Source organism: Lolium perenne, chromosome 6 (assembly GCF_019359855.2).
Source record: "Lolium perenne isolate Kyuss_39 chromosome 6, Kyuss_2.0, whole genome shotgun sequence".
In the NCBI taxonomy this organism is placed as follows: domain Eukaryota; kingdom Viridiplantae; phylum Streptophyta; class Magnoliopsida; order Poales; family Poaceae; genus Lolium; species Lolium perenne.
In genome coordinates, this window is record NC_067249.2 from 26359913 (window position 1) to 26386538 (window position 26626).

General features: G+C 48.9%; 2 protein-coding genes across 5 annotated transcripts; both read right to left on the minus strand.

The window, feature by feature from the left end:
• Positions 1–12124: 12124 nt before the first annotated feature.
• On the minus strand, positions 12125–19653 carry LOC127308541 (uncharacterized). Of its 4 annotated transcripts, none has more exons than XM_051339401.2 (6): positions 17134–19652; positions 16759–16888; positions 16336–16453; positions 15864–15976; positions 15709–15776; positions 12125–12205 (listed from the first exon to the last, which is right to left on the minus strand). In XM_051339401.2, the coding sequence occupies exons 1-2, from the start codon at positions 19593–19595 to the stop codon at positions 16759–16761; spliced, it is 2592 nt and encodes an 863-aa protein (XP_051195361.1). In that variant the 5' UTR covers positions 19596–19652; the 3' UTR covers positions 12125–12205; positions 15709–15776; positions 15864–15976; positions 16336–16453. The 4 variants fall into 4 exon arrangements, with proteins under 4 accessions (XP_051195361.1, XP_051195363.1, XP_051195362.1 ...); XM_051339402.2 differs by lacking the exon at positions 12125–12205 and adding an exon at positions 15058–15172; XM_051339403.2 differs by lacking the exon at positions 15864–15976 and having other exon boundaries at positions 17134–19653.
• Positions 19654–20121: 468 nt separating this feature from the next.
• On the minus strand, positions 20122–24101 carry LOC127308540 (uncharacterized). Its single transcript, XM_051339400.2, has 7 exons — positions 23879–24101; positions 23725–23797; positions 21619–22620; positions 21451–21513; positions 21142–21353; positions 20742–20845; positions 20122–20518 (listed from the first exon to the last, which is right to left on the minus strand). Exons 1-7 carry the CDS (start codon positions 23954–23956, stop codon positions 20404–20406), a joined length of 1647 nt encoding a protein of 548 aa, XP_051195360.1. The 5' UTR covers positions 23957–24101; the 3' UTR covers positions 20122–20403.
• Positions 24102–26626: the final 2525 nt, after the last annotated feature.

The window sequence follows — 26626 nt, forward strand, 5'->3', positions numbered from 1 at the left end:
TCTGAAGTAAGAGAGATCTACCACCTTATGGTTAAGCATGCATATTGTTAGAGAAGAACATTGGGCCGCTAACTAAAGCCATGATCCATGGTGGAAGTTTCAGTTTTGGACAATATCCTCAATCTCATATGAGAAAAATTAATTGTTGCCACATGCTTATGCATAAAAGAGGAGTCCATTATCTGTTGTCTATGTTGTCCCGGTATGGATGTCTAAGTTGAGAATAATCAATAGCGAGAAATCCAATGCGAGCTTTCTCCTTAGACCTTTGTACAGGCGGCATAGAGGTACCCCTTTGTGACACTTGGTTAAAACATGTGCATTGCGATGATCCGGTAGTCCAAGCTAATTAGGACAAGGTGCGGGCACTATTAGTATACTATGCACGAGGCTTGCAACTTATAAGATATAATTTACATGATACATATGCTTTATTACTACCGTTGATAAAATTGTTTCATGTTTTCAAAATCAAAGCTCTAGCACAAATATAGCAATCGATGCTTTTCCTCTATGGAGGACCATTCTTTTACTTTTATTGTTGAGTCAGTTCACCTATTTCTCTCCACCTCAAGAAGCAAACACTTGTGTGAACTGTGCATTGATTCCTACATACTTGCATATTGCACTTATTATATTACTCTATGTTGACAATATCCATGAGATATACATGTTACAAGTTGAAAGCAACCGCTGAAACTTAATCTTCCTTTGTGTTGCTTCAATACCTTTACTTTGATTTATTGCTTTATGAGTTAACTCTTATGTAAGACTTATTGATGCTTGTCTTGAAGTACCATTCATGAAAAGTCTTTGCTATATGATTCACTTGTTTACTCATGTCATATACATTGTTTTGATCGCTGCATTCACTACATATGCTTTACAAATAGTATGATCAAGGTTATGATGGCATGTCACTCCAGAAATTATCTTTGTTATCGTTTTACCTGCTCGGGACGAGCAGAACTAAGCTTGGGGATGCTGATACGTCTCCAACGTATCGATAATTTCTTGTGTTCCATGCCACATTATTGATGATATCTACATGTTTTATGCACACTTTATGTCATATTCGTGCATTTTCTGGAACTAACCTATTAACAAGATGCCGAAGTGCCAGTTGTTGTTTTCTGCTGTTTTTGGTTTCAGAAATCCTAGTAAAGAAATATTCTCGGAATTGGACGAAATCAACGCCCAGGGTCCTATTTTGCCACGAAGCTTCCAGAAGACCGAAGAGGAGATGAAGTGGGGCCACGAGGCGCCCAAACCCTAGGGCGGCGCGGCCTGCCCCTTGGCCGCGCCGACCTGTGGTGTGGGGCCCTCGTGTGGCCCCCTGACCTGCCCTTCCGCCTACTTAAAGCCTCCGTCGCGAAACCCCCAGTACCGAGAGCCACGATACGGAAAACCCATCGAGACGCCGCCGCCGCCAATCCCATCTCGGGGATTCGGGAGATCGCCTCCGGCACCCTGCCGGAGAGGGGAATCATCACCGGAGGACTCTACGCCGCCATGGTCGCCTCCGGAGTGATGTGTGAGTAGTCTACCCCTGGACTATGGGTCCATAGCAGTAGCTAGATGGTTGTCTTCTCCCCATTGTGCTTAATTGTCGGATCTTGTGAGCTGCCTAACATGATCAAGATCATCTATCTGTAATTCTATATGTTGCGTTTGTTGGGATCCGATGAATAGAGAATACTTGTTATGTTGATTATCAAAGTTATGTCTATGTGTTGTTTATGATCTTGCATGCTCTCCGTTACTAGTAGATGCTCTGGCCAAGTAGATGCTTGTAACTCCAAGAGGGAGTATTTATGCTCGATAGTGGGTTCATGTCTCCGTGAATGCGGGAAGTGACAGAAATCTCTAAGATTATGGATGTGCTGTTGCCACTAGGGATAAAACATTGGTGCTATGTTCAAGGATGTAGTTACTGATTACATTACGCGCAATACTTAATGCAATTATCTGTTGTTAGTAACTTAATACTGGAGGGGGTTCGGATGATAACCTGAATGTGGACTTTTTAGGCATAGATGCATGCTGGATAGCGGTCTATGTACTTTGTCGTAATGCCCAATTAAATCTCACTATACTCATCATAATATGTATGTGCATGGTCATGCCCTCTTTATTTGTCAATTGCCCAACTGTAATTTGTTCACCCAACATGCTGTTTATCTTATGGGAGAGACACCTCTAGTTAACTGTGGACCCCGGTCCAATTCTCTATACTGAAATACAATCTACTGCAATACTGTTCTACTGTTTTTCTGCAAACAATCATCATCCACACTATACATCTAATCCTTTATTACAGCAAGCCGGTGAGATTGACAACCTCGCTGTTTCGTTGGGGCAAAGTATTTTGGTTGTGTTGTGCAGGTTCCACGTTGGCGCCGGAATCTCTGGTGTTGCGCCGCACTACATCCCGCCGCCATCAACCTTCAACGTGCTTCTTGGCTCCTACTGGTTCGATAAACCTTGGTTTCATACTGAGGGAAAACTTGCCGCTGTACGCATCACACCTTCCTCTTGGGGTTCCCAACGGACGCGTGCTGTACGCGTATCAGTGGTGAAGGAGGAGACGGCGACGCCCGTCAATCTGAGGCGCGGTGGCGCCCTCCTCATACCGAAGCCGGAGGTGAAGGTGGAGAAGGACGACGAGGAAGCGGTGAAGGCGGCGCTGCTGGCGGAGTACGAGCGGCAGCAGCAGCTCATCACCAACAACCATGACCCTGAGGACTGCCCAGGGCTGCGAGCGGCGTGCTTGGCGTCTTTGAACGACAAGGACGCATGGAGGGGCGACCTCGACACGGCGATCGCCATGTCCATCCGCAACTCCAGCAAGCCGCTCGTGGATCTCACTGGCGACGGCAAGGCAGGACCAAGCGGCCTGGTGAAGGACGAGCCCATCGACGAGCCTGACGAGTGTGTCAAGCAGGAGGTCGTCACCGACGACATGTACAACTTCCACCAGTACTACGACGCCTCCGGCCACCGCAAGTACTTCTACATTAGGTTTAGTTTAAATTTAGTCGAATCTCATTCGAATCTATGTAATATATGCCAAGTTTGGATGAATTTAATCGAATCTTCGCTCAAGTTTTAAATTTCTGAAATTTTGTTTTGGGGACGCGACTGGGGAGCGACGTCCCCCAAATGCGACACGAACAAAACACGTCCCCCAAACGCTCAATCCGGCGCCGTTTGGGGGACGGTTTGGAGGACACGACTGGAGATGCTCTTAGAGCATCTCTAGCATAGCCGTATATCTTCGAACCGAAAATGCGGAGTTCGGTCTCCCGAACCGTTCAGTTTAGATGGTTTTTGTCACGGCGTAGATTAGGATATAAACTTATGAACTGAAAAAACGAAAATAAAACGTTACGGGGGAAAACGTGATGCGATGATCTTGCGAATTTGAACTCATTTTGCTCCGATCGAGCTACATTCATCAATAATTTACATTAAACTAGCCAAAATACGTAGCAGTTTGAGCTACATTCAATAATTTGAGACCTAAACTACTAGATTAGGCTATGGATTGTCACCGGGGCCGTTCTTGCGGTGGAGGAGGATTTTTTCGCTCCCCTGACTCCTACGCGGCGATGACTGCGGCCACCTCGAACGCCGCCGCCTCCGCAGAGCTCCCGCAGGCTAGGGGCAGCCCGTCTGCGTCGTCGTCGTTGTTCCCGTCGCCGCGCGGGGGAAGTGCTGGCAGCGGCGGTCTGCACGAGCCGGCGGGGGGCGCCTCCTCGGCTTCTCCTTCGCGCTCCTCCTCGCACGCTGCCCGGTGCGCGAAAGCTCGCGGCCACTTCCGTGCCGCCCGTTTCCAAGCGTCGTCGGAGCGCGCCCGCCCGCATGGTCCGCCTCCGACCATACACCCGACGGACGCGGAGCTAGCTTCCCGTCGCGTATTCGGCTCCCTCCCCTACCTACGTGTCTAAAGCGGCCCATTGCGGACGGAGGGGTTGTGGCGGCAGCGGCGGAATTGCTCTTCGGAGAGGAGGCAGGCAACGGAGGAAGTGATAGCGGCGGAGGGGAGTAGGGTTTGGAAACCGAACTCCCCTCCGCGGCCCCTTTTAATACGGGGCGGCCGCCGAGTTTCTCGGGCCCCCGAACTCGTTTTACGGGCCAGGCCGCGAGTTCGGGCTCCGTTCTGGCCCAGTTTCGGCCTGAACCCGTATTTCCGCCGAACTTTTTCGGTTTCGGCCAGTTTTACGGATTTTCTTAGAGATGCTCTTAGAGCCGGTCACAGGCCCCGAAAACGTTAGAAACCGTAAAATAACCGCTAGAATACGGGTTTCGGCGCGTCCGCGACATTTATCGGCCTCGTAAAATAGTCGGTCCGTATCAAAAATTCCCAGTTCTGACCTGGGTCGGCTCCTCGACACCTACTAGTGGGTTTTGGAAGGCATAACTGGAGGCCGACCGTCTATTTGCTTCCTCTAGGACGCGCAGAAATTTCAGATTCCCCACTCTCCTTCCCCCGCGCCACATCCGGCCGCCGCCGCCGGAAACTAGGGTATCCGCCCCCTTAACCGACCACCGAGCCTCCCTAGTGTGCCTCGACGCCCCCCGCACCCCCCCCCCCCCCCCCGCGCAGATCCCACATAGTGAGTTCTTCTAGTCTTCGATCTTTGTTTTCCTCGGCACGAGCATAGAGGGCTGATGTATATTTCAGTGTGATAGATGAGCTCCGAGGTGACTATGGAGGATTTGGTGGATTCGTCGACCGATTGGTTGTCCTCGGATTCAGATGATTCAGACCTCGAGAAGCTGCTCCACGACGACGAAACGGAGATGATGTTGCTCGTCCTCGGCATGAAAGAAATCGAGGACCGCGCCAAACTGCTGGATCAGAGAACAGGGTCGACGATGGGTCGCATGTGCATCCCGCGGAACCACGCGCTCGGCCCTGAAATGCTCATGCAAGATTATTTTGCCGAGGTATCGACCTATCCTCCCCGCCTTTTTCCGTACAAGATATTGAAGGCGTAGGAGTTTGTTCGAGACCATCGTCAGAGACTGCGAGGCCAATTTGGACTACTTCAAGCAACGAAGTAAAGCAGCCTTCGTCATGGGATTTACTCCATTCCAAAAGATATCGGCTACCATGCGGGTGCTTGCATATGGCATCCATGCGGACTATACTAATGAGTACCTTCGCATTGGTCAACAAAACAACCACGGATGTCGTGCGTATGTTTGCCAAGATGGTGATCAAGTTATATGGTGAGACGTATCTCCGAGTTCCGAACGAGCCGTAAAACAGAATATTCTATTTTACGGGTTGGGAATACGGGTACTGATATTTCTCACGCGCGCCTATAAAACCGAATATAGGGCTCTCTACTCGCGCGATACATGCATATATTTTAGGGGACCTGTTAGACATGCTCTTAGAGCATCTCTACGGACATGAGCAACAAATGGAGTGGTGAAAGGAGGCCTCGGGCGGATATCATGGAGAGATGAAGACTAGCTCGTGAAGGGGTAAGTGTGGTGCATCGGCTACGTATGGAGTTTATGGAGATGATGGTGACGACGGTCCTACCTCCGTTTGATGCAGGTGGTGAGAGGAGATGGTTAGGAGATTGAGTAACTTTTTGTTATGAACTATGCACGATTTGCTTTGATTGTGTCATTTGATGTAAAACTATGAACTATACATCACTTGTTTGCATTTAGTAATTTCATATGCCAATTCTGTGAAAACCCCCGCCTTTACGGGTTCAGAAGATGCAATCGCGGAACAGAATCCGTAAACAAAACCTGTAAAACAGAATATTCTATTTTACAATTTTGGTTTACGAGCTCTCTTCCGCGCCACCTCTTTCTCGACCCATAAACACGAGATGGGTGAATAGAACTCTCGCTTTTCAGTCTGGCTGTTTACGGGTTGTGTTAGAGATGCTCTTAGGCGGCAACGAAAATCGGACGTTCGTTTACGTCGTCTAAATTTGACTGCACATCCCTCTGCACCGGGGTGTCTCTAGCGGCGTAAAAAAAATTAGGGTTTTGCAGTCTTTCAACATAAACATAATTTTCATAGTGAATAGAGGAAAATAAAAAATACTAAAAGGCGTGTGTACCGCCTAGTACCCTAGCCTACTCCCCGTCATCGTCGAGCATGATGAAATCCGGTATCTGCCACGGCCAGTTGGCAGCCGACAGAAAGTGCCGCCGGTGATGGAGGTGGAGGTGGAGCAGCCCACGGGTTGAACGAAGGAGGTAGAGGCGGCGACGGTGTGGGGCCGAGTTTTGTAGCGCCCGTTCTAGGGCTTCTTCCTCCGTGAGGCCTGGCGGCATGATGTCGGTGGCGTACCGAGGCAGCAGCGGCTGCATTGGTCGGTCCACCTCCGACACGAGGATGCCTAGCCTCTCGATCTCCTCGACGGTCATCGTCGCCAGCTAGTTGAACTCTGGCCCTCCGCCATGGCCGCCTGCCAATCGTGGAAGACGCAGGCGACATAGTCGTCTGAGTCGTCCTTGGCCTCCTCGTTGTGGTAGGCCAGTGTGTCGTCTTCGTCCTGGGGAGGCGAAGGAGGAGCCAGCGGCTGCAGTGTTCGAGGATGAGGCGGGCGCGCGGTGGAGGCTGGTCAAACAGGAAATCTCGGTTGCCAAGGAAGCCTGCCTTCCTCCTCGGGTCCTCCTCGGTCTCGCGCTGGGTATGCAAGTGATTGGAGTCCACGACGAAGGCATGATCGGCACGGAGGTCCGCCGGCAGGAATTGTCGCCTACGCCTGATCTCGGCGGTCCCCTCCGGCTCACGAAGAGGCACCGGCGTGATAGGCACCCGGAGGTGGCTGATCCACCAGCCGCCGCCAGGAAGGTGGACCCCCCCCCCCCCCCCCCCCCCGCGCGTGGTGGCACTACGTCCAACTGTCGTGCATGAGCCGTGCCAGGTCGACGGGGAGAGACACCCTGTTCAACCACAAATCCTTCTTCACGCTGTTGTCGGACGCAAATGAGTCGTGCTTCTTCTTCCACATGGTGATGCGGCGACGCGCGGTGGTATTGGTGGTATGGACGATGTCAGGTCGAAAATTTGTCTAAATTTAAATGTATCTATTCACTAAATAGTGTCTAGATACATCTAAATTTTAATAAACTTACGACATCCTTTTGTGGATGGAGGGAGTATAAAACATACTCCTCATCCATAAAAGGATGTTTCAACTTCGGACAATTCTAGATATATTAAAATACTAGAATAGGTCTTGATACAATATAAATTTTGATAAAGTTGGGACTTTTATGGGTGGAGTGAGTATATCATTAGAAAGTTCAGATATTCTACTTATATAAACCAAATATGAGAGTATATTATTTTATGATCTACAATTCCTATTTTATATTGATTAAATTGATGATCTAAGGATAAGCATAAGGCCTATAATGAGAGAGAGAGAGAGCGCGCGGGAGCAGTTAAGATGCCTACTTTATATAAATAAGTATTATTATTTGAATAAATTTAATTTATCTTTTTAAGCACATCTATGAACACCAAATACTTGAATGATTGAAATACACGTCAGCCAACAGACTAGCATCTCAGTGCACTCCCATGTAATGCTTGCAGTTTTTGGGAACCTCAAGAGGAATGCGTGATTTCTGAAGGTGTTGCTAGCTGACTACTGGGTAATTAACAGAATACCGATCATACATGATAAGATGATTAATATGAGATTCGTTTGTGCATTACAACATAATACATAGACCGTAATCCAACTGCGTCTATGACTAATAATCCACCTTCCGGTTATCGTCCGAACCCCTTCCAGTATTAAGTTGCAAGCAACAGATTATCGCATTAAGCAATGTGTGTAAAGTAAACAATAGAATTACCCTTGGATAAAACATTGTTGTTTTCTTCCTAGTAGCAACAACATATCTACAATCTTAGAAGTTATTGTCATTCTTTCAGAAAACTAGAGGTATGAACCTACTATCGAGCATAGATACCCCCTCTTGGAGTCACAAGCATCTACTTAGCCAGAGTATCTACTAGCAAGGGAGAGCATGCAAGATCACAAATAACATATGATAAAAATATATAATCGATCTCAACATAGTATACAATATTCATCGGATCACAGCAAAACAACATGTAGCATTACATAAGGATGATCTTGATCATGTAGTGCGGCTCACAAGATCTAAACATGAGGCACAAATTGGAGAAGACAACCATCTAGCTACTACTATGGACCCATAGTACAGGAATGAACTACTCACGCATCACTTTGGAGGAGGGCATGGCGATGTAGATGCCTCCGGTGATGATTTCCCCCTCCGGCAGGGTGCCGGGAAGAGCTTCAGAACCCTCTCGAGCTAGGGTCTGCAATGGCGGCCGCAACGGAACTTTTTGTGGATGGAGTGTCGGGTGTTCAGGGTTTTCCCGAGATCGTGAATAAATAGGCAGAGGGGCGATGTCGGTGGAGGCCAGGGTGGCCCACGCCACGCCTAGGCGCGGGCCAGGGCTAGGTCGCGCCTAGGGCTGGCGTGGCCGCCCTACTGCCCCCCCCCCCCCCCCCCCTCCCTCGACTTCCCTCTGGACTTTGTCTTCGTTACAGAAAAATATAGACTTCGGCTTTTGTTTCGTCCAATTCATAGAATATTTCCTGTACAACTTTTTTGAGACACTGTGGCACCTTGTTAATAGGTTAGTACCGAAAAATATATAAAAGTGCAACGGAATATAAGCAAAACATATAAATTAGTGTAAAACAAGCATGGAGGATCAAAAATTATATATACGTTTGAATCATGTCACTTGTTCAGCGGTGGGACACTCACCCAAACATCTCCATTGTTTGACACTACCATGAGCTATTGTTCTGTACGACAGAGCTTGTCGGCATCTACAAATGTGGTCGACATATATGTTTCAAAATTATTCGGATATGTTTGGTTGAAAGAATTTTTAAAGCGCCGGAATAGAAAAAATGGAGAAATTATATGTTGAATACCTTTGGGCCATTTCTCCCACGACTAAAAGGAAGGCGGCGATTTAGGGTTCAACCGTAGGCGTCACCACCATCTGCCCCGTCTGCCCGAGAATCGACGGCTCTCCGCATTTTTTGCTTGTCGCTCCCGTCATGGGAGGGTGTGGGGACCTCAGATCTTGCGCTTGGCGTAAGGTTCCCAAAGTTAGTGTTTAGTCAATTGGTAGCCTTGTTATGGTGGCTATGGCGGCGCAAGAATGAGGTATATCCTCCTCCTCGTCGGTAGCGAACTCGCCGGTGACGTTGAGGAGGGCAGGGAATCTTCTGGTTGCCACTCCCATGGAATGGTGGATCTTGTTCACTATACATGTGTTACATGCTTGGTGTCATAAGATAAAAATCAATTTAGGGGTTCCACGCCAACGACGTTCACTCTTGAGCGATGGACTTTAGGGCCAGAAATACTTCGCAGTAGCGCGTAGGAGGCTCGCCCTTTAAGCCATAGTGGTCTTTAGTGGCCCAAGAGTCTCGATATGATTGTGCTTATTGTGAATTTATATAATTGATCCAATCCTTTTGCGAAGAAAAAACCATCCTATGGTTTTGCATCCTACAAACCGAACAATCCTTAAATGTATTTCTTTTGAATTAGGATGGGTCCGAAAGGTCCTAGAAGCTGCTCATTTATCAAAGGTGGGTCAAAAAGTTACAAAGATATACAAGAAGGAATGAGAAAATACATATAAGACCTCTAGTTTTACAGAAAGGATCTTGGACAAAAGTAGAAAAAGCAATCAGGTCCACAACATCCATCTCGAGCGCTAGAACTTGTCGTGCTTCTCCGCCAGGTCAGAGACACCGGGGCCGAGGGTGAACAACGTGGCCCAGCCCCTTTGTGGAGTGCTTGGTTGGAGATGAGAAATCCTTCAAGATGACCTTTATCGTGGATGTGCAAGGAGGAAGCGCGGCCACCACATCGTGGTCGAGAAGGGCCGCCATTCGACCATAAGATGCAGTAGCAAGACGGACTCTACCATCGCACATCGTCCTCTGGTGATGAACTCCGGGGTGAAGAGCAGCATGCCGTGCTTGACACAGCAAATCAGAGCCCCACCTCTCACCGTCTCCACCTCCTTGATGATTGCAGAGAAGAGGACGAGGTTGTCAAAACCTCTAGGACGGCCTTCACCTCCAGATCTAGAGGCACCTTGAGCTTATTAGATGTGAAGAGGAAGGCAGCCGCTTTGATCGGATAAAACTCCGCCCATGGGAGCACCACAAGCAAAGCCACCACCACCTGCCGCTGAGCACCGCTCGCAAGCCTCATCCACCAAAGCTCCACTGGCAAAACGACAGACTAGGACACTACCCGAACAACAGGCGGAAACCTAACCCTAGATGCTCTACTACTACTCTCGACAGGCAAGCTAGCCTCCTCTCCATTGTCGTCTCCAGCCGGCGAAGCTACTGATAGACTCTAAGGGGATGGGAAAGCGAGAGAGGGACGGTGGTAAGTGAGAGCCTCCGGCGGAGCTGCTTTGACGGCTCACCAGCAATCACTAAATGAGGAGATCCTAAGTAATGGAATGCTTCAAAATGTCTATAAAACTGTCTTAACCAAACTAACAAAAAGTGCTTTTAGCTCTCGAGCTCTAGTGCTTTCTTCATTTTTTCTAAATGTAAAAAGAATCTTCCCAAGTTATCAAAAAATTTGAAAATAATTCTGGAAATTATCAACGAGACATCTCACAATCATGCAAAATCTCAACCTGAAAATCCTTTTATTTCATGCTACTAGACAAAAATGACAAAATCTAATATGTTTTGGCGATTTGAAAATGATTACTCAGATCAACACTTTTGTCATTTTTATGTAGCTCAGAATATAAAGTATTTAAAATTAATATTTTACATGTTTATCGGATACATCATTGACTATATGATTTTTCTTTTAGAAAAAATATAAGATCAGTGATTCACTGGTGACCATGTGCATCAAATCTTTGTCCACACTAACTAAGCCTTATATACTACACCCCCAAAAAAATTGTTACTACAATCAATGGTATCACAAAATACAAGCACATCCTAGTCGAAACAATATACACAAGCCAGTGACCCTGACCCGTGAGGAAAATATCACGCCCTAACCACCGGGAATGGTGTGGGAAATGCCAAACCAGCGGGAGTATCTATTAGTGGCATAGTATACTGAACGAGAAAAATTGGTATGGCAGATCCTATAATTGGAGAAGCTTCGAGTTAAATTTTGTCGACAAATTACTGCCGGCGGAGTGGCAGACAGCCTACTAATGGATCGAATTGTTAAATCCTCTCGACAAATCTGCGATACTCATGTCTCCATCTACACATCCGGCTGCAGAACCTCCTCTGTTCGTCGTCAGCCTCGTCCCAGGCTTCCGCCGTCTCCTCCATCTTCCCGCACAGCGGGTCCGTGCAGGGAGCCGTAGGCTCGGCCCTCTTCCAACGGCGCATCGTCAGCCTTCTCATGACCGACGCAGCCTCTCTCCGCACGGAAGCAATCTTGATGTTGCTCCTTATTCTTGATGCAGAGCCTCCCTCCAAATATTCCATCGCCTGCTCGATCCCTTCAAGGTCGAGCGAATCACGCAGCATGATCATGCCGATCGTGTATGCCGCGACGGGGTGGCCGTGCTCCATGGCGCGCCGGAGGTGCAGGAGCCCGCTCGCCTTTCTCCTCCGGTTGCAGATTTCCTCCTGGCAAAGGAGCTGGGTTGGTTAGAACGATGGAGCAACTCTGTATGATGATTACGTGCGTGGGCAGACGTTACCAGTCCGAGGATGTAGGAGGCGTCAGGGTTGCCGCTGGCCGCGCACCGCCGGAGCACCGAGAGGAACCGAGCCTTGTCCCACCAGTGCAGCCGCCACTCCCTCTGCACCGCCATGCACCGCCCCACCTCCCTCGCAGCCGTCGCGTCGCGGAACACCTTGCACCTGCAGAGAGGATAGACGCACAGGCTGTAGCGGCTGTTGTGTATTTGGCACGACGTCACGGACGAACACCAGAAATGAATTGAGCGACTGGACACTTACGATCGCCTGAGGCTGACGATGTCGTTGAGGGGCGTGGTGGACTCCCCGGCAATTCTGGCAGTCACCTCCACGAGGATGTCGGAAGGGAGGCCGGCGATGTCCATTCCTGATAGACGAGATCTTCCCTAGGCTCCTCGTCGTCGTTCCCCTTTTGCCTTGTTGAGGTAGACGATGGCCTGGACACAAGCACGTGTAAGTACAGACCAATTATAGCAAGTTGCAATGGCGGTTGGCAGAAAGGAAGTTGTTTGTGGTCAGAGAGGAGCGGTGGTGGGGAGCAGGCATAGCTAATGTATCACGCAACGTGAGGACCAAGAAGATATACTACTACTAGTTTAGGCTAGCCATAGTGCTAGTATCATAGCTAGTAGTATTATGCATCCTAGCCCCACTAAAAATACTGTTGTGGCAGGTAATTATGGATAAGAAAGGAGATTAGAGTATCATAGGTAGATACTGTATCATAGCGCACATCACATGAAAAGTTAGTATCAAATAAACCTTGTACACAAATTTGTATTCGGATTTTACAAATCAATTAATATAGCAAAACTATGATACTAGTCTATGATATACATGATACTACTATATGGATCTAGTATCTTCAGATGTCAAAGCAAAGCAGCTCTCGTTTCCATTGGTTGGTTTGCCGGCTGCAAATTAGCTGGCGCAGTACTACTCACACAGAGAACAGTAATTCTTTCCTATCTGGCCTATTTTAATTTCTACCAAAGATTCTGCTCTAAATATATGTAACCCTTAAATATTTCTATTTATTATAGGCTCAAAATATCTCTTACTAATTTACTACTTGCTAAAATGAATGGCCCAAAATATCTCTTACTAATCTATTACTTGCTAAAATGAATATTGTATCAATAAGAGCAGGATCTGATTTACACTAAAAATATATTTCGGGTCAAAAAAGAAGAGTGCAGACATATGGAGCTCGAGCTCTACTGAGCTCGTTGTTTTGGAGAATTCGAAAATCATATTTAAAAGCAAAAAAAATGCCTACAGGTACGGAACGATCAACGATGATTTCTGTGAACGTGTAAAATTTGTTACGCAAAGATGTGGCTCTAAATAGGAATTCAAAAACTCAATTTTGGTCCTCATGTTTGTCTTTTTTATGTAGATCACATCTGACAAGATAATACAATGAAACTTTTAAACGAGCATACTAAACATGTATAAGTGCATGTATATTTTTTCAATTATTTTATGTGCAAAAATAATTAATTTGATTTTTTTAAGAAATAGGCAGACTTTAGTGCGAGCTCCATATGGGGTTTCCGGCATATGGGGTTTCTGGCTTAAGTGTCTCTTTACAGTTTCTACAGGCAGAGGTTATGGACTCAACTTTTCTCACAATGTACTTGTGAATTTATATATCTAACATCTCATGTCTAAGAAAGGAAAATGCATACAAAATAAACGAAATTGACAGCTCAAATCAGGTTAGTATGATACTCAACAAGTTTGCAACACGGAACAACACCAGGGGGGGCTGCTGCTAGAGCAAGTTGTCACGCAACGCAGTGACCAAGTGGAAATACTCCTGGTTTATATATACCTGTTGGACGTCTAGCTAACTTCCACGTGGACTCTAGTGTCGAAGTAATTTAGTCCTAGACTTCTAGTTTCCTTTGGTTGGTTCGTTGGTTGGTTCACTGGTACAAATTAGCTGACGTACTACACAACAGTCCTAAGGGCATCTCCAACCAGGCTACCCAAACGGACAAACGGAACATCAGATTGGTCCGTTTGGGCCGATCCAAAATAAAAACGGACAGCTGTGGTGTCCGGCACGACCCAAAGCCGGACCAAATTTGGGAGTAATTTGGGGCGAGCCGGACGCGTGCGGACGTCCGTTGTCATCCGCGCGTGTCCTCCCAAACCCCGGCAGCGACACTAGTCAACACCACCCAGGCCTGCACAGCATTCTCTCTCCTCTCTCCTTCTTTTTCTCTTCTGCCATGGATATGGCATCGCTCCCCACCGGAATAGGCTCGCCGGCCAACCGCCGCCGTCGAGCTCGCGTGGAGGATCCCGTTGCTAAGCATGGCCCTTTTTTTTCGTCCCTACCGGAGGTCGCCGCGGCCGAAACGGTGATGAGCGGCGCCGCCGCGCTGTGGAGCTCCGCCGCCCGCTGCCTGCCCAGGCCGAGCCCCTCCCCGCACCGCCCGCCACGGCTGAGCCCCTCCATGCACCGCCCGCCACGGCCGCGCCGCGACGCCCGCCACGGCCAAGCCCGCGCCGCCGTCGCCCGCCCACCACGGCCGCGCCCCGCGCCGCCCTCGCCCGCCAGCCGAGCCCCACGACGCCCGCCCGGTGCCTGCCTCGCCGCGCGCCGCCCGTCCCCGCCTCGCCGCCCTCGCCGCGCGCCGCCCCGTCCCCTGCCTCGCCGCCCTCGCCGCGCGCCGCCCCGTCCCCTGCAAGGCCGCACCGCCGAGCGCCGCCCCACCACGCCCCGCGCCTCGCCTCGCGCGCCCAGGGCCGCGCCTCGCCTGGACGCCGGCCGGCTGCCGGTGCGGCCGGCCGAGGCGGGGGCCGCGAGGGGAGGGCGAGCTCGCATGCCGCACCTCGACGGCCGCGCCGCGCCGCCATCGCACAGTCGCCGCCCCACGCCGCCCGCACGGTCGCCGCCTCGCGCCGCACCCGCTCGTACGCTCCTCGATGTCGAGGTCCCGGAGCGCGGCGCGCGCGGTGGGTGCCGGAACAGGGCGCGCACGGCGGCCTTATCCGGCTTGGCGGTGGCGCCCTTGCCCAGCTTGGCGGCGGCGGCCGCCTTGTCCAGCTTGGGGACCTTCATGGGCTCGTCCCCTTCGTCGTCGGAGGAGGAGGACACGAGCTCCGGCGGAGAGCTTGGGCTTGGGACGCGGGGAAGGAGGGCGGCCGCTCACCGGCGTGGCGTGCCGAGCGCGGCCTCCGGCGTGGCGTGCCGAGCGCGGCCTCCGGCGTGGTAACTAGTACTACTAGGAAGAAGAAGCCGAAATAATTATTTGGGTCAGAGCGTTGGGCGTACTGTGCGATGCAAACGGATTCACGGACCGAAACGCTGTCCGCGTGTCCGCGCGACGACCCAAACGACCCAAAACGGACGTCCGTTTGGGTCGCCCGGTTGGAGATGCCCTAAGTTGCTGCAGGAAGAGAAAAGGAATAACGCAGCCTTTATTATTCTCTACCAAATATTGTGCGTTTACAAAAATTAAGCCTCAAATGTCTATTATTTTCTAAAGAAAGACCATTTAATTAATGTGAAAATATCTGATTTACACTAATATGTCTTCTCTACCAAAAGTAACTACAGGATTGCAAGGACATTGATTGTGCAAAGGAAAAACATAGGATTCTTCACAAGAGGTTAGAGTGGATGTAAATTTTCAAATCAAACCTAGTGCAAATGATACCTAAGGAAAAATTCCTGGATTGTAATCCTACAAATCAAACAATGCACATAAGAAATATTCGTAAGGATTAGAATCCTCCAAATTTCTTTGTAAATCCTTTGAATTTTCAACAGAGGCTATTAACTGAACTTTTGCCATGATCTAATTGTTAATTATATACTCCATGAGTATCTAACATCTCATGTACTAGACGTTAAACTCTAAGAATGAAAATGCATACAAAACAAAAAAAAATTGGTAGCTCAAATAAGGTTAGTAGTGCTCACCAAGTTTGCGATCTGGAACAGGGTATGCTGATGTGTACAACATTCGTCATCAGATCACCGGTTAATCTCTACACAGCAATAGGCAAGAAAGGGACTGTTCAGAACAAATTACCTGTGCAAATCAAACTTTACTTCATATAGTAATGCAAGCATACCAATCAACATTCAGAACAGTGTGGAGAATTGGTCTCTCATCAGTAGCACTCGGACCTAAAGGGATAAAACTAATCTATATATAGTCTAACATCTCTATTCATTCATTGGGTACCTGAAAATTGGGAATATTATGCAAACCCCAGCGTCAGAAGGATTACGAAGACAACAGAAACAAACCAAGCTAGAAGTTAGACATCACAGTAGTAGTATAGTACATCAATTATCTATATACAAAACTCATAGAGTGATTTAAATTCTCAAGAATGCATATGAACTCAATACAAAAAAGTAACTTGACAAATCTAATCGCTTGTGAACTGAGGCTAGGTCCATAACAATAACTACTGAATTCTTAGCCTGAAGGGCCAATTCCAGGTAACCCACTAGCTTACCAGTTACCAGGTACAGTTTGAGCTTCCAAACAGTGTTAAAAAGTATATGATCAAGTGAGTGATTAATTGCAAAACTTACCAGATATAGGATGAGGTCTCCTCAACGGCCCCTCAGAAATGGCTTTAACCATCAGCTTTGTCTAAAACGCTAGCAAAAGAATGAGATAGTGTTGCCGTTCTTACTAATCACAACCCACCTGCACAGCAAAACAAGAATTCAAAATGGTTATCCTGTTCTCTCCAACGGTCCAGCCATTTTGTAAAAAGGAAATTTAGGGTTTCAATAATGTACAAACCAACAACTGTCTAGCAGAAATAACCTGGGTAATGCAGACACAACAAAGGTATTTACATAATTGAAAAGAGCCTGCACTAAACAAGAATCATGTTGACATGCTTAGCAATCAGCGTACTGAAGCAAAACATATGCTTTCCGTCAGAACCAGCTTCTCAAACTTCCATGATGTTATTGTTTAGGGCTCTAGAATGAAGAGAAACTTACTTAGCCAGTGTTCTCCAGTACATAAATGTCGTCATCCTGCTTCCGTTTATGCCCGCATACATTGCCTCTTTGGCCCCATCCAGTGCGCACTCTATTGGTAATTTTCATAATCGTGCGAGCACTGTCATCTCTGTGCATCAACAATGTAAGTTAGTCATTGCAGCTCAGGTCAAAGAATGGAACAGCAATAGTGAGGACTTCACTATCTTGTAAGAGTAGTTTGCGTTACTGATTTCTCAGTGCATGTGCCTTGATTATTGTACAGTATCAAATTTAATGTGATATTTGTATTCTAAGCGTCACAGAAACTTGCAACCAAATAAACAAAAGAAGATTCTAGCAAACAGAAAACAAGAAAATCGATCATGATAATACCTGTGCAGGAGAGCATGCCAATCACTTTCAGGAGACTTGTCCTGTTCATGCTTCCCACTTCTAGGGGTAACCGCACCAGAAACAGTAACATTACCATCATTACGATCTGCCATTTCCATCATCTTTTCAGAGAGCATATCAGCATCCGGCTTCTTTCCCCTTTCACTTAATGCATCTATGACAGGCATGAATATTGCTGGATCAAATGAATGCCCCTTAGCTATAAACAATTTGAGTAGACTATGAGCGTGGTCTGCCTCACTGATGTCACACAGCCCCACAATTATCTTCTTATATGGGAAACTTTGGATGGAAATTCTCATTTCAAGTGCCATTTCTAGAATGTTCTTGGCTTCTATCCATCGAGCATAAGTGGAGAGCTCAGTGCACATTAAGCAATAGAGCACTTCCTTCTGGCCACATGTACTCAAAGCAACATCAAACACCCTCTGAGCTGCAGAGAAATCAGGAAGCTTGCAAAAGGCCTTAATCAACAAGCCAAAAGAAGTTACATTAGGAACTATTTCATTCTGTAACATTTCGTCTAACAACGGCATTGCCTTGTTCACCATTCCTCTTTCACAAAAGGATTTTATCAAGCTGTTGTAGGTCATGACGTCAGAAGAAATCCCCTTCTCCTTCATTTCACTCATCAATTCAAGAATCTCGTCCGACTTGTGCTTTTCTTGAAATCCCCAAATCAACAAGTTGTATGACCTTGTGCTTGGGTTGCAACCTTTCTTTTCCATGTCTCTCAGAACCTTAATGGCCAAAGAGGTCTTGCCATGCTTGCAGTACCCATGAATAAAGGTATCATATATAACTGAATCGGGAGAAATATCTTTTGCTATCATCTCAATTAACTTCTTCCTTGCTTCATCAAACCTTCCTTCTTTGCACAATGCATTCATCAAAGTCGAGTAAGTGATTCGGTCAGGAAGACACCTTTTGGTGAGGGAAGAATCACTACTAACTAAACTTGCAAACGAACCACCCAATCTGCCAAGAGCCAGGCTTCCTTCATTCCACATCCCATCGACAATGTCCATAGCCATATCTAATTTACTGCTTCTGCATAGCCCGTCAATAATTATGTTGCAGCTCGCTGTATCCAGACTATATCCTTTCTCACTCATCCTCTCTAACAAGCTCTCAACCTCTGCAGTCCTACCAGCTTTCCACAAACTCTGCAGCAAAACATTATACGTGAACAAATTCGGGGCACACCCCTTCTCTGCCATCTCACCAAGGATCCTATTGGCGGCGGCGGTCTTGCCCTTGGAGCAATAAGCACGGAGCAAACTGGTGTAAGTCACAACATCCGGCGTCATCGAACCACTCCTGACGAAATCCTCCACTCTCCGGACATCAAACGCCTTGCCCTCCTTGCACAGCCCATCGACAATGATGTTGTACGTGTAGCTATTAGGCTGGACGCCCTCGTGAGCCATCTCGCTGAGCAGCTCCTGCGCCTCACCGACCTTCCCGTTCCTGACCAACCCCGACAGCCAGCGGTTGTAACTCTCGACCTTCCGCAGGAACCCGCCGCACCTCATGATGTCCACCAGCACCCTCGCCTCGTCCACCATCCCGGCGTCGCAGAACCCGCCGAGCATCACGTCGAACGTCACCTGGTCGGGCCGCGGCAGGCCCCGCTCCCACGCCTCCTGCATGTCGTTGAATATCCGGTACGCGTCCAGCACCCGCCCGGCCCTGCAGAGCGCGGAGATCCTGCCGTTGAACGTGACGACGTTGGGCGCGAGCCCGTGCGCGCGCATCCGGTCCACCAGCCTCTCGGCCTCGTCCGCCCGGCCTTCCCGGCAGAACCCGGCCACCACCGTGTTGCAGACCACGAGGTTGATCCTGGGCATGGCGTCGAGCAGGTCGAGGGCATCGGTGGTCCTGCCCGCGCGGCAGTACCCGCGCGCCAGGATCCCGAAGCTGAAGTCGTTGCGGGCGGGCATCCCGTCGAACACCCTGCGCGCGAGGTCCATGCGGCCGGCGGCGCAGAGTGCTTGCAGCAGGATGTTGCGGGTGAAGACGTCCGGGGCGGCGCCGGAGAGGAGGAGATCCTTGTAGAGCGACTCGACGAGGTCGAGGCGGGACTCGCTGAGCGCGGCGAGGAGGAGGCGGTTGTAGACCGGGGTGGGCGGCGCGCGGAGCGAGCGGAAGACGGAGAGGGAGAAGGCGAGAGGGAGCCGCCGCGGGGAGGAGGTGGCGGCGGAGAGGAGCTCTAGGAGCTGCGGGGAGGGGTTTGGGAGGGAGAGGATGTGGCGGAGGAGGCGCGGGAGGAGGTGGTGGGTGGACGGGTCGGCGGCGAGGAGGCGGGAGAGGAAGGAGGTGGAGCGTGCGGGAGGAGGGGAGGACGGGGAGGTGAGGTGGAGGAAGAGGCGGAGCGCGACGGCGGGGGTGGCGGCGTTGCGGCGGAGGAGCGCGACAAGGCTGCTGGGGGAGCCGGACATGGGATGGTGGCGGCCGCGCCGAGGGCGGCGGCGACGCTGGTTTAAACGTGCCCCTGCCTGGCTGCCCGGTGGGGCACACGCTTAGGTCAACGGTCCACTCCACTCTAACTGTCTCACTGATCTGTGGGGCCGATTGTCAATGGTAGTAGCTGCCTAGCTCTTGAGCTCACCCTAAACCACTTATTACTATGCTTGTCTATTTGTTAGTACTATCACCGATCTATATTGTGGGATGGACGAAGTAAATGCTCACATTCTTAGGACATGTTTCCAGCAACTAGTTTTCTAGAATTACAAATAATGATCACATCTTGGGTGATGTTCCAGATCATAGTCTATTTCACTTCTGATGGAATGCCCAGCTCCTGCCAGTGACCACACAACAGCAGCTACTACTTCAGATTTCAATTTGAGAAATTTTCAGCATTTGTTTTCGAGAATTTTCAGTTATGTCGGAATTACCAAAGAAGAGTCTGAAACCACAGAATTTTTTTTAAAAAAAAAAAACAAGAGGAGACATAAGAAATTACGCAAACAAATTTGTTATTTCACACGCCTGTGAAAGAATTGGTGAGTTGGTAACAACAGACACACACACACACACAGTTGCTTCATCACGTTACATCAAAGGAGCAGCACAAACCACAACTTCACTCAATACTCAACAAGGAGATGGATGGGGAAAAAATGAGGTGATTGCCTAGGCTATTATGGGTAACTAACCGAACCTAAACCTCAAAGCCAAGGTTAAGATCAGTAAGAGGAAAATAGGGGAGAATGCGACAGACGAGATCCTAATGTCTGAAGATCAGAAGCATGAAACGTTCTCGGCTTTCATGACCAGGTTGCACGTCGAGTAGATCGACGCCGCGGCAGCTTGCACTGCCCACTCGCTCTCGGAAATCTCCGGGCTCTTCAGCTTCCTGCGCAGACACAGTGGCAGTTGTTAAGCAAAACACAAACGCAAATTTCAGACGCAGTGGTTAAATCCGAATTTACTGCGTTTGCCGCAAGTTTCAGAAACTTAGTTGTTCATTTCCTATTTTGCAGTTTGGTTAGCTTATCTCCATAAATCAACAGATGGCTTTACACATGAGTTCAGAAGGGTCAAAATTATTTACGGTCAAATGTGGTGGATGAACTAACCATAGTTCGGCCATTGGGCCTAGTAATGGAGCCTCACGGGTCACTTGTGTTAGCCCTTTATCACAATTCAATAACATTGCTTGCACTTCCTTCATCCGATTTTCCTGCAACAAGTTTCAAGTAATTGGCATGGTCAGGAACGGAGCAGCTTAATGAGCATGCAGGCTTTTGTTCAAAAGATAGTATGAATGCATGACATGCCAACTGTTTTCAGACTGATATTACAAACATGAAATTAAGCATAAATCTCAACATCATAATTTGATATATATGCTGATCAAAGTTAATGAGAATGCATCTAGACTATCTGTTAGATATCAAGAACACCAAAGGAGAATAAACAGTAATTCAATACCACAATGTTTGTTACATCACAAAATACTCTTATGCATAAACTCACCAATTGCCTCCCCTCCTCCTGCAGTGTTCTTTCCATCTGAACGAAAAGAGACCTCCACCGAGCAATATGTGCTTCTGAAACTGTTTTTCCAGTGGATCCACCTCCAGCAATGGATGGTTCATTCTCTTGGTTAGACGAAAATTCTGTTGACATCAGGTGCGGCAGTTCAGTTTGAAGAGCGTTCCTGACTCTCTTCCTACTGCGCTTCAGAGCTTCAAGGATGAAGGAAGCATAAATAAGTGGAATGCATAGGTTACAACTTTGGATTATACTTTGGAATTTTTTTTAATTTGACTGTAGAAGTATTACCAGCAAGCCGCCCTCTTATATCCTGCTGTAGGAGCTCCAGCCACTGTGAGGCAACACTAGCCGCTGGTCATTGAAAGGCAAGAAAACTGTCAGATGTAGATATTTCTATAAATAGTTAGTGCAACAGTCACAGAATGTATGATTAGTGAGCTAAGGAATTGAGCATACCCTTTACAGATAGCACAGTCATGTAGTCATGTTTAGATTCATCATCGGCTAAAGTACTGCATGTCCCATCCGAAGCCATAGTGACTGTTGATGAGAGTTGCAATTTCAGATTGTCACCAACCTCTGGGAGGAACTTCGATGTGGTGGGCAGCCCTTGGTGAAACATTGTATTATTACCTTCCATCATAAAATGGCACTTCATCAAACTGTCAGAAACTTCTTTCCCTCTTTCACATTGCTGGCTAGCAAAACCAGGCTGACATGCATTCTCAAGCTCCTCGGAGCGTACCATTGCCTTTATTATGGAATGCACTTGTTTGCTATTTCTTACATGATTTATTATTCCAGGATTCAGCCCAGATAATAGGCCACTGGGAGCAGCAACCTTCGTGAACTTGGTTTGTTCATTCTGGGTAAAAGTGCTCCTCTTGAGTTCATCATCCCTTTTCCGCTTGGGGGGTCGACCTCGTGGCTTAGGTGCTACTGCAGTTCCATGGGATGAAGAAAGGAAGCCATTCTGCTTCATTTCTCTCCACTTTCTATGGGACTCACTTTCTCCTGTAGCACCAGTTGTACTACCACATTCTGATGGATCACTAACTTTCGACTGCCCCAGCTTCTTGTAAGGAAAGAAGGGATTGAGCTCTGCCGGATCCGAAGGATCCAGTGTATTAAGATCCAATCCAAGGGGTGTATCACTCATCCTATTATCATTGTGCTTTGCATCAGGCTTAGGTTGCAAGTCTGTCCTGATGTTTTCCTTGCCACGTGCTAAAGGATCAGTTTCATGCAAATTTTCTGCTACCACTGCATCCGAAGAACGACCCATGGTCAGACAAGCAGGTTCTAACTGAAGAAGTGGACCAGCCCGAGGCAATGAAGGGGCCTCATATTCACAATTTCTGGCGCCTTCAACAGTAAATTGAGGTATATCCTTGGTATTACCAGGATGTAAACATCCTTTTATTTGATCTGAAGATTCCAGAATCCCCACCCTCAGATCTACAAGAGAGAAGCGATGATAAGCATGAGTGAGCTTAAGCTACAAAATAAAACTTAAGTAACCAAACACAAGAAAGAAACGAGTATGTTGTTTCCATAAGCAAATCCAGTCAATATAAATAATGGCATGGGAACAATGCAGCAACATTATGACGATGTGATGGACGAAAACAACTTTAAATCCACTGAAGCTGGAATGGAGCTGTAGTAGTGAATAGTATTGCGTGCTTCCATTTCATCCAGCCACAAGAGAGTATGTCCGAGATTGATAACAAGAGCAGAACTCTAAACTCCAAAGAGGCCAGACATTGGAATCAAAATGGTATTTATGACACATGAAAAAAGAAAACGAGACGTGCATGAATTCTTAATATTTCATAGTAAAAAGGAATTCAGGTCCCAAAGAACATGCATGCTTTATCGACTTCTCGTACAACAGCAAATTAATTGTTAACAGAAATGCTATCTGGATTACATCGCAACACGTCCGGCAGATGCATGTGTTGAAAGGCTGTAAGTTAATTCTGCCCTATTATTCCTCGACAGAAGCAACACAACGAAAATGACGAGCTATAACTACACGGAATGCTAGCGAAAATTCCATGTACTCGCAGACTAAGATCTGTGCCCTGAAACATTACAGTGTACTGCGTCATCTCAGTTCTCCGTTCAGTCAGTGAACGAAAGCAGGACTTGATGCTACGGATTCAAGCAGAATGACAGCCTGGCAGTTCACATCTTCTCCTAGAACATTAAATTCAGTTGCCAGCAAGGCTGCTCTAAGAGCTAGCCCGGTTCACACATCTGAGGTAAGAACTTAACAGACTCAGAAAATCGTCTAGGGACGCGTTCATGTACGGACCAGAACTGGCGTTTGTGCAGTCATACGAGCTTACTGTAGATCTGTTTCGGGACACCTATAACTGTAACGCTCCATCTGGAATTCTAAATTCTACAGGCGAATTCGGGACTGGCAACTAAGGACTCGAGCACGACGGGAAAAGTCAGATAGATAGAAACGAAGCTACGTTTCTTCCAGTTGGGCATGTGCTAGATAGAGTAGAAGCACGGGACGAGCGCAGATCGGGACCGCCGAGGACCCACCTCCCAATTCGACCACCGGAGCCGCCGCCGACCCGCACGCGCCGCCGCTCCCGGCCGCCCTCGCGCTCAATTCCTGCAGATAACGCGCACCACGATGTCAGCACCGCACAACCAGACACTAGAAGCAGGTGGGGGGCGGCCAAGCGCAACCCACCTCGGCCGTCTGCGGCGGCGGCGGCGCGCCCGATCCGGCGGGATCCGGCGGGCACGGGCGCAGGCCCGCGGGGTCCATCGGAGCGCGGAGGGCGGCGACGCGGGCGGCGAGGGATCTGGGCCGGCGGGAGGCCGTCTAGGGTTTGGGGGCGGAGCGGATTGGATGGGATGGGAGCGGGGGGACGCGAAGTTGGCGTGGATTTTGAAATGGAGATGTGTAGTGCAGGGGAGAGGGGCTGCGTGGGTGGGTTTTATGCGTGCGGGGTTTTTTTGAATTCGAGCGGAGGTGGGCGCGGCTGCCTCCCAAGGTGAACAGTAGGGTCCCTTTTCGGTCACACGGAGGAGCGCCCTATCCGATCCGAAACCCACCGATGGATTTTGAAATCTTTGGGTGGAGAACCTTTTGAGGGTTTGAATTTGGGGGTGGAGGTGTAGGGTTTCAGGTTTTGGCCACCGGTGGTGGATGGATCTGCATCTCTTGGTAATGAAATGTGTTGTGACCCGATGAAAACCTACCAAGTGAGAGCATCTCTAGCAGAGAGCCTGTAAATATGTGAACCGTAAAACACGAGTTCGGACCACTGAGCTCGTGTTTACGGGTCGAAAAAATGCCGGCGCAGATCAGAACCCGTAAAAGAACTGTAATAAAGCATATTCCACTAGACCCACGTGTTAGACCTCTTTTTTTCCCTTTCCTCTTCTTCTTCCTTGCTCCACCACACACAAGTCGGTTGTGCTCCCGCCCGCGCCGCCCCGTTTCGGCCGTGCTCCCGCCCCGCCCTCCCCGGCCCCGCCCGCTACGCCCGGCTCCGCCCGCACGCCCGGCCCCGCCGCGTCGTGTCGCCGGGCTCGCCCGCCCCCGGCCCTGGACCCGCCGCGCCGCAGGCGCTTCGGCCCCGGCTCCGTCCCGCCCGGCCCGACTCCTCACGCGCCGCCCCTCCTCGGCACCGGCCCCGCCGCGCCGCCCCTCATCCGGTCGTGCCCGCGCTGCCCCGGCCCGGCCTCGTCTGCTACGCCCCGCATCGAGCTTTACCCCGCCCCACGCGAGCTCACGCCCACGAGCTCGTGCCGCCCCATGCCGCAGCGAGGTCACCCCGCCCCGTCGTGAGCTCGCCAGAATTTGGTTGGATTCCGGCGAATTTAGTTGGATTCCGACGAATGTACCGGCGGAAGCAGTTACATCGAGCCAAGAGTAGAGGTTCATGTTCAGTTCGCTCCTTCAGCCCCTACAAATACAGGCCGAGTTGGGTTTTTGGTCTCGGCCAGAAAAAATAAATTCGGTTTTGCCTCGTTTGAGGTAACTGATCGACGCCATTTTTCATCCCGAACCCGTAAACTGGCGGTTACTTTTCGGTTTTGGCCCTTTTACGGGCTCTGCTAGAGATGCTCTAATAGAAACACTTTTGTCTCCCCAACTCCACGAAAGTGTTTGTCCGGCACAACGGGGTGTAAGGGCATCTCCAATGGGGTGTAAGGGCATCTCCAACGGGGCGACGCAAACGAACGCTAAGCGACCGTTTGCGTCCGTCGTGACCAAAAATGCATCTGGGTCCTGCTCTAGCGGGCGACGCAAAGTGACCGGACCGTCCGCGGCGATGCAAACCTGGCCCAAATATGCACCAGGTTTGCGTCTCCGCGGATGCTCCGCGGTCGCGCCGAGCGTCCTCCTTTTCTTACCCGGTCCCGCAAGTCAGGGACAGCAAAATTGACCGCTTCAATTTGCTTTTTTTCCCCCTTCTTTGCTGCCCTAGTGTGACGCCACCACCCCAACCCCACCCGAAGCCATCCCGCCGTAGCGCCGCAGTACTCGCCGTCGGCTCGATTCTCTCCTCGCGGGAGAGCAAGATCGTAGTCGGGGTTGGCTCCGGCGCGTACCTGCCGCCTGTTTTGGGGCAAAACGTTGTCGGCTGCGCCGCCCTGATAACCCACAAGTATAGGGGATCGCGGCAGTCTTCGAGGGAAGTAAAACCCAAATCTATTGATTCGACACAAGGGGAGGTAAAGAATACTTATAAGCCTTAACAACTGAGTTGTTGATTCAGCTGCACCTGGAAAAGCACTAGTAACAGGGGTGATGTGAAAACGACGATAATATGAGAGCAAGCGAGGTAACAATAACACAGCGTTATAATAGTAACACGGAGGTAATGGCACGAGAAGATAGTTGATACTACTTCCAATGACATAGAGAACAAGTATATGATGATGAGAGATGGACCGGGGTTCCCAGCTATCTTCACTAGTGGCAACTCTCCAATAACAAGTGACAAGCGTTGGTTAAACAAATTACAGTTGGGCAATTGATAGGATTGATAAAGCATTAAGAAAGAACATCAATTCATTAATCATGTAGGAATGTTTTCCATATATAGTCGTATGTGCTCGCAATGAGAAACTTGCACAACATCTTTTGTCCTACCGGTAGGTGGCGTAGGGCCTCTAGGGAATCTACTGGAAATTAAGGTACTCCTTTTAATAGAGCACCGGAGCAAAGCATTAACACTCCGTGAAAACATGTGATCCTCACATCACCGCCATCCCCTCCGGTTGTCCCGATTTCTATCACTTCGGGGCCTTTGGTTCCGGACAGTGACATGTGCATACAACTTGTAGATACAATCTAAGCAATAATTATAGAGCTTAAATCTAAGATCATGCCACTCGGGCCCTAGTGACAAGCATTAAGCTTAACAAGATTGCAGCAACAATAACTTCACAAACTTTATAGATAGACTAATCATAATGTATC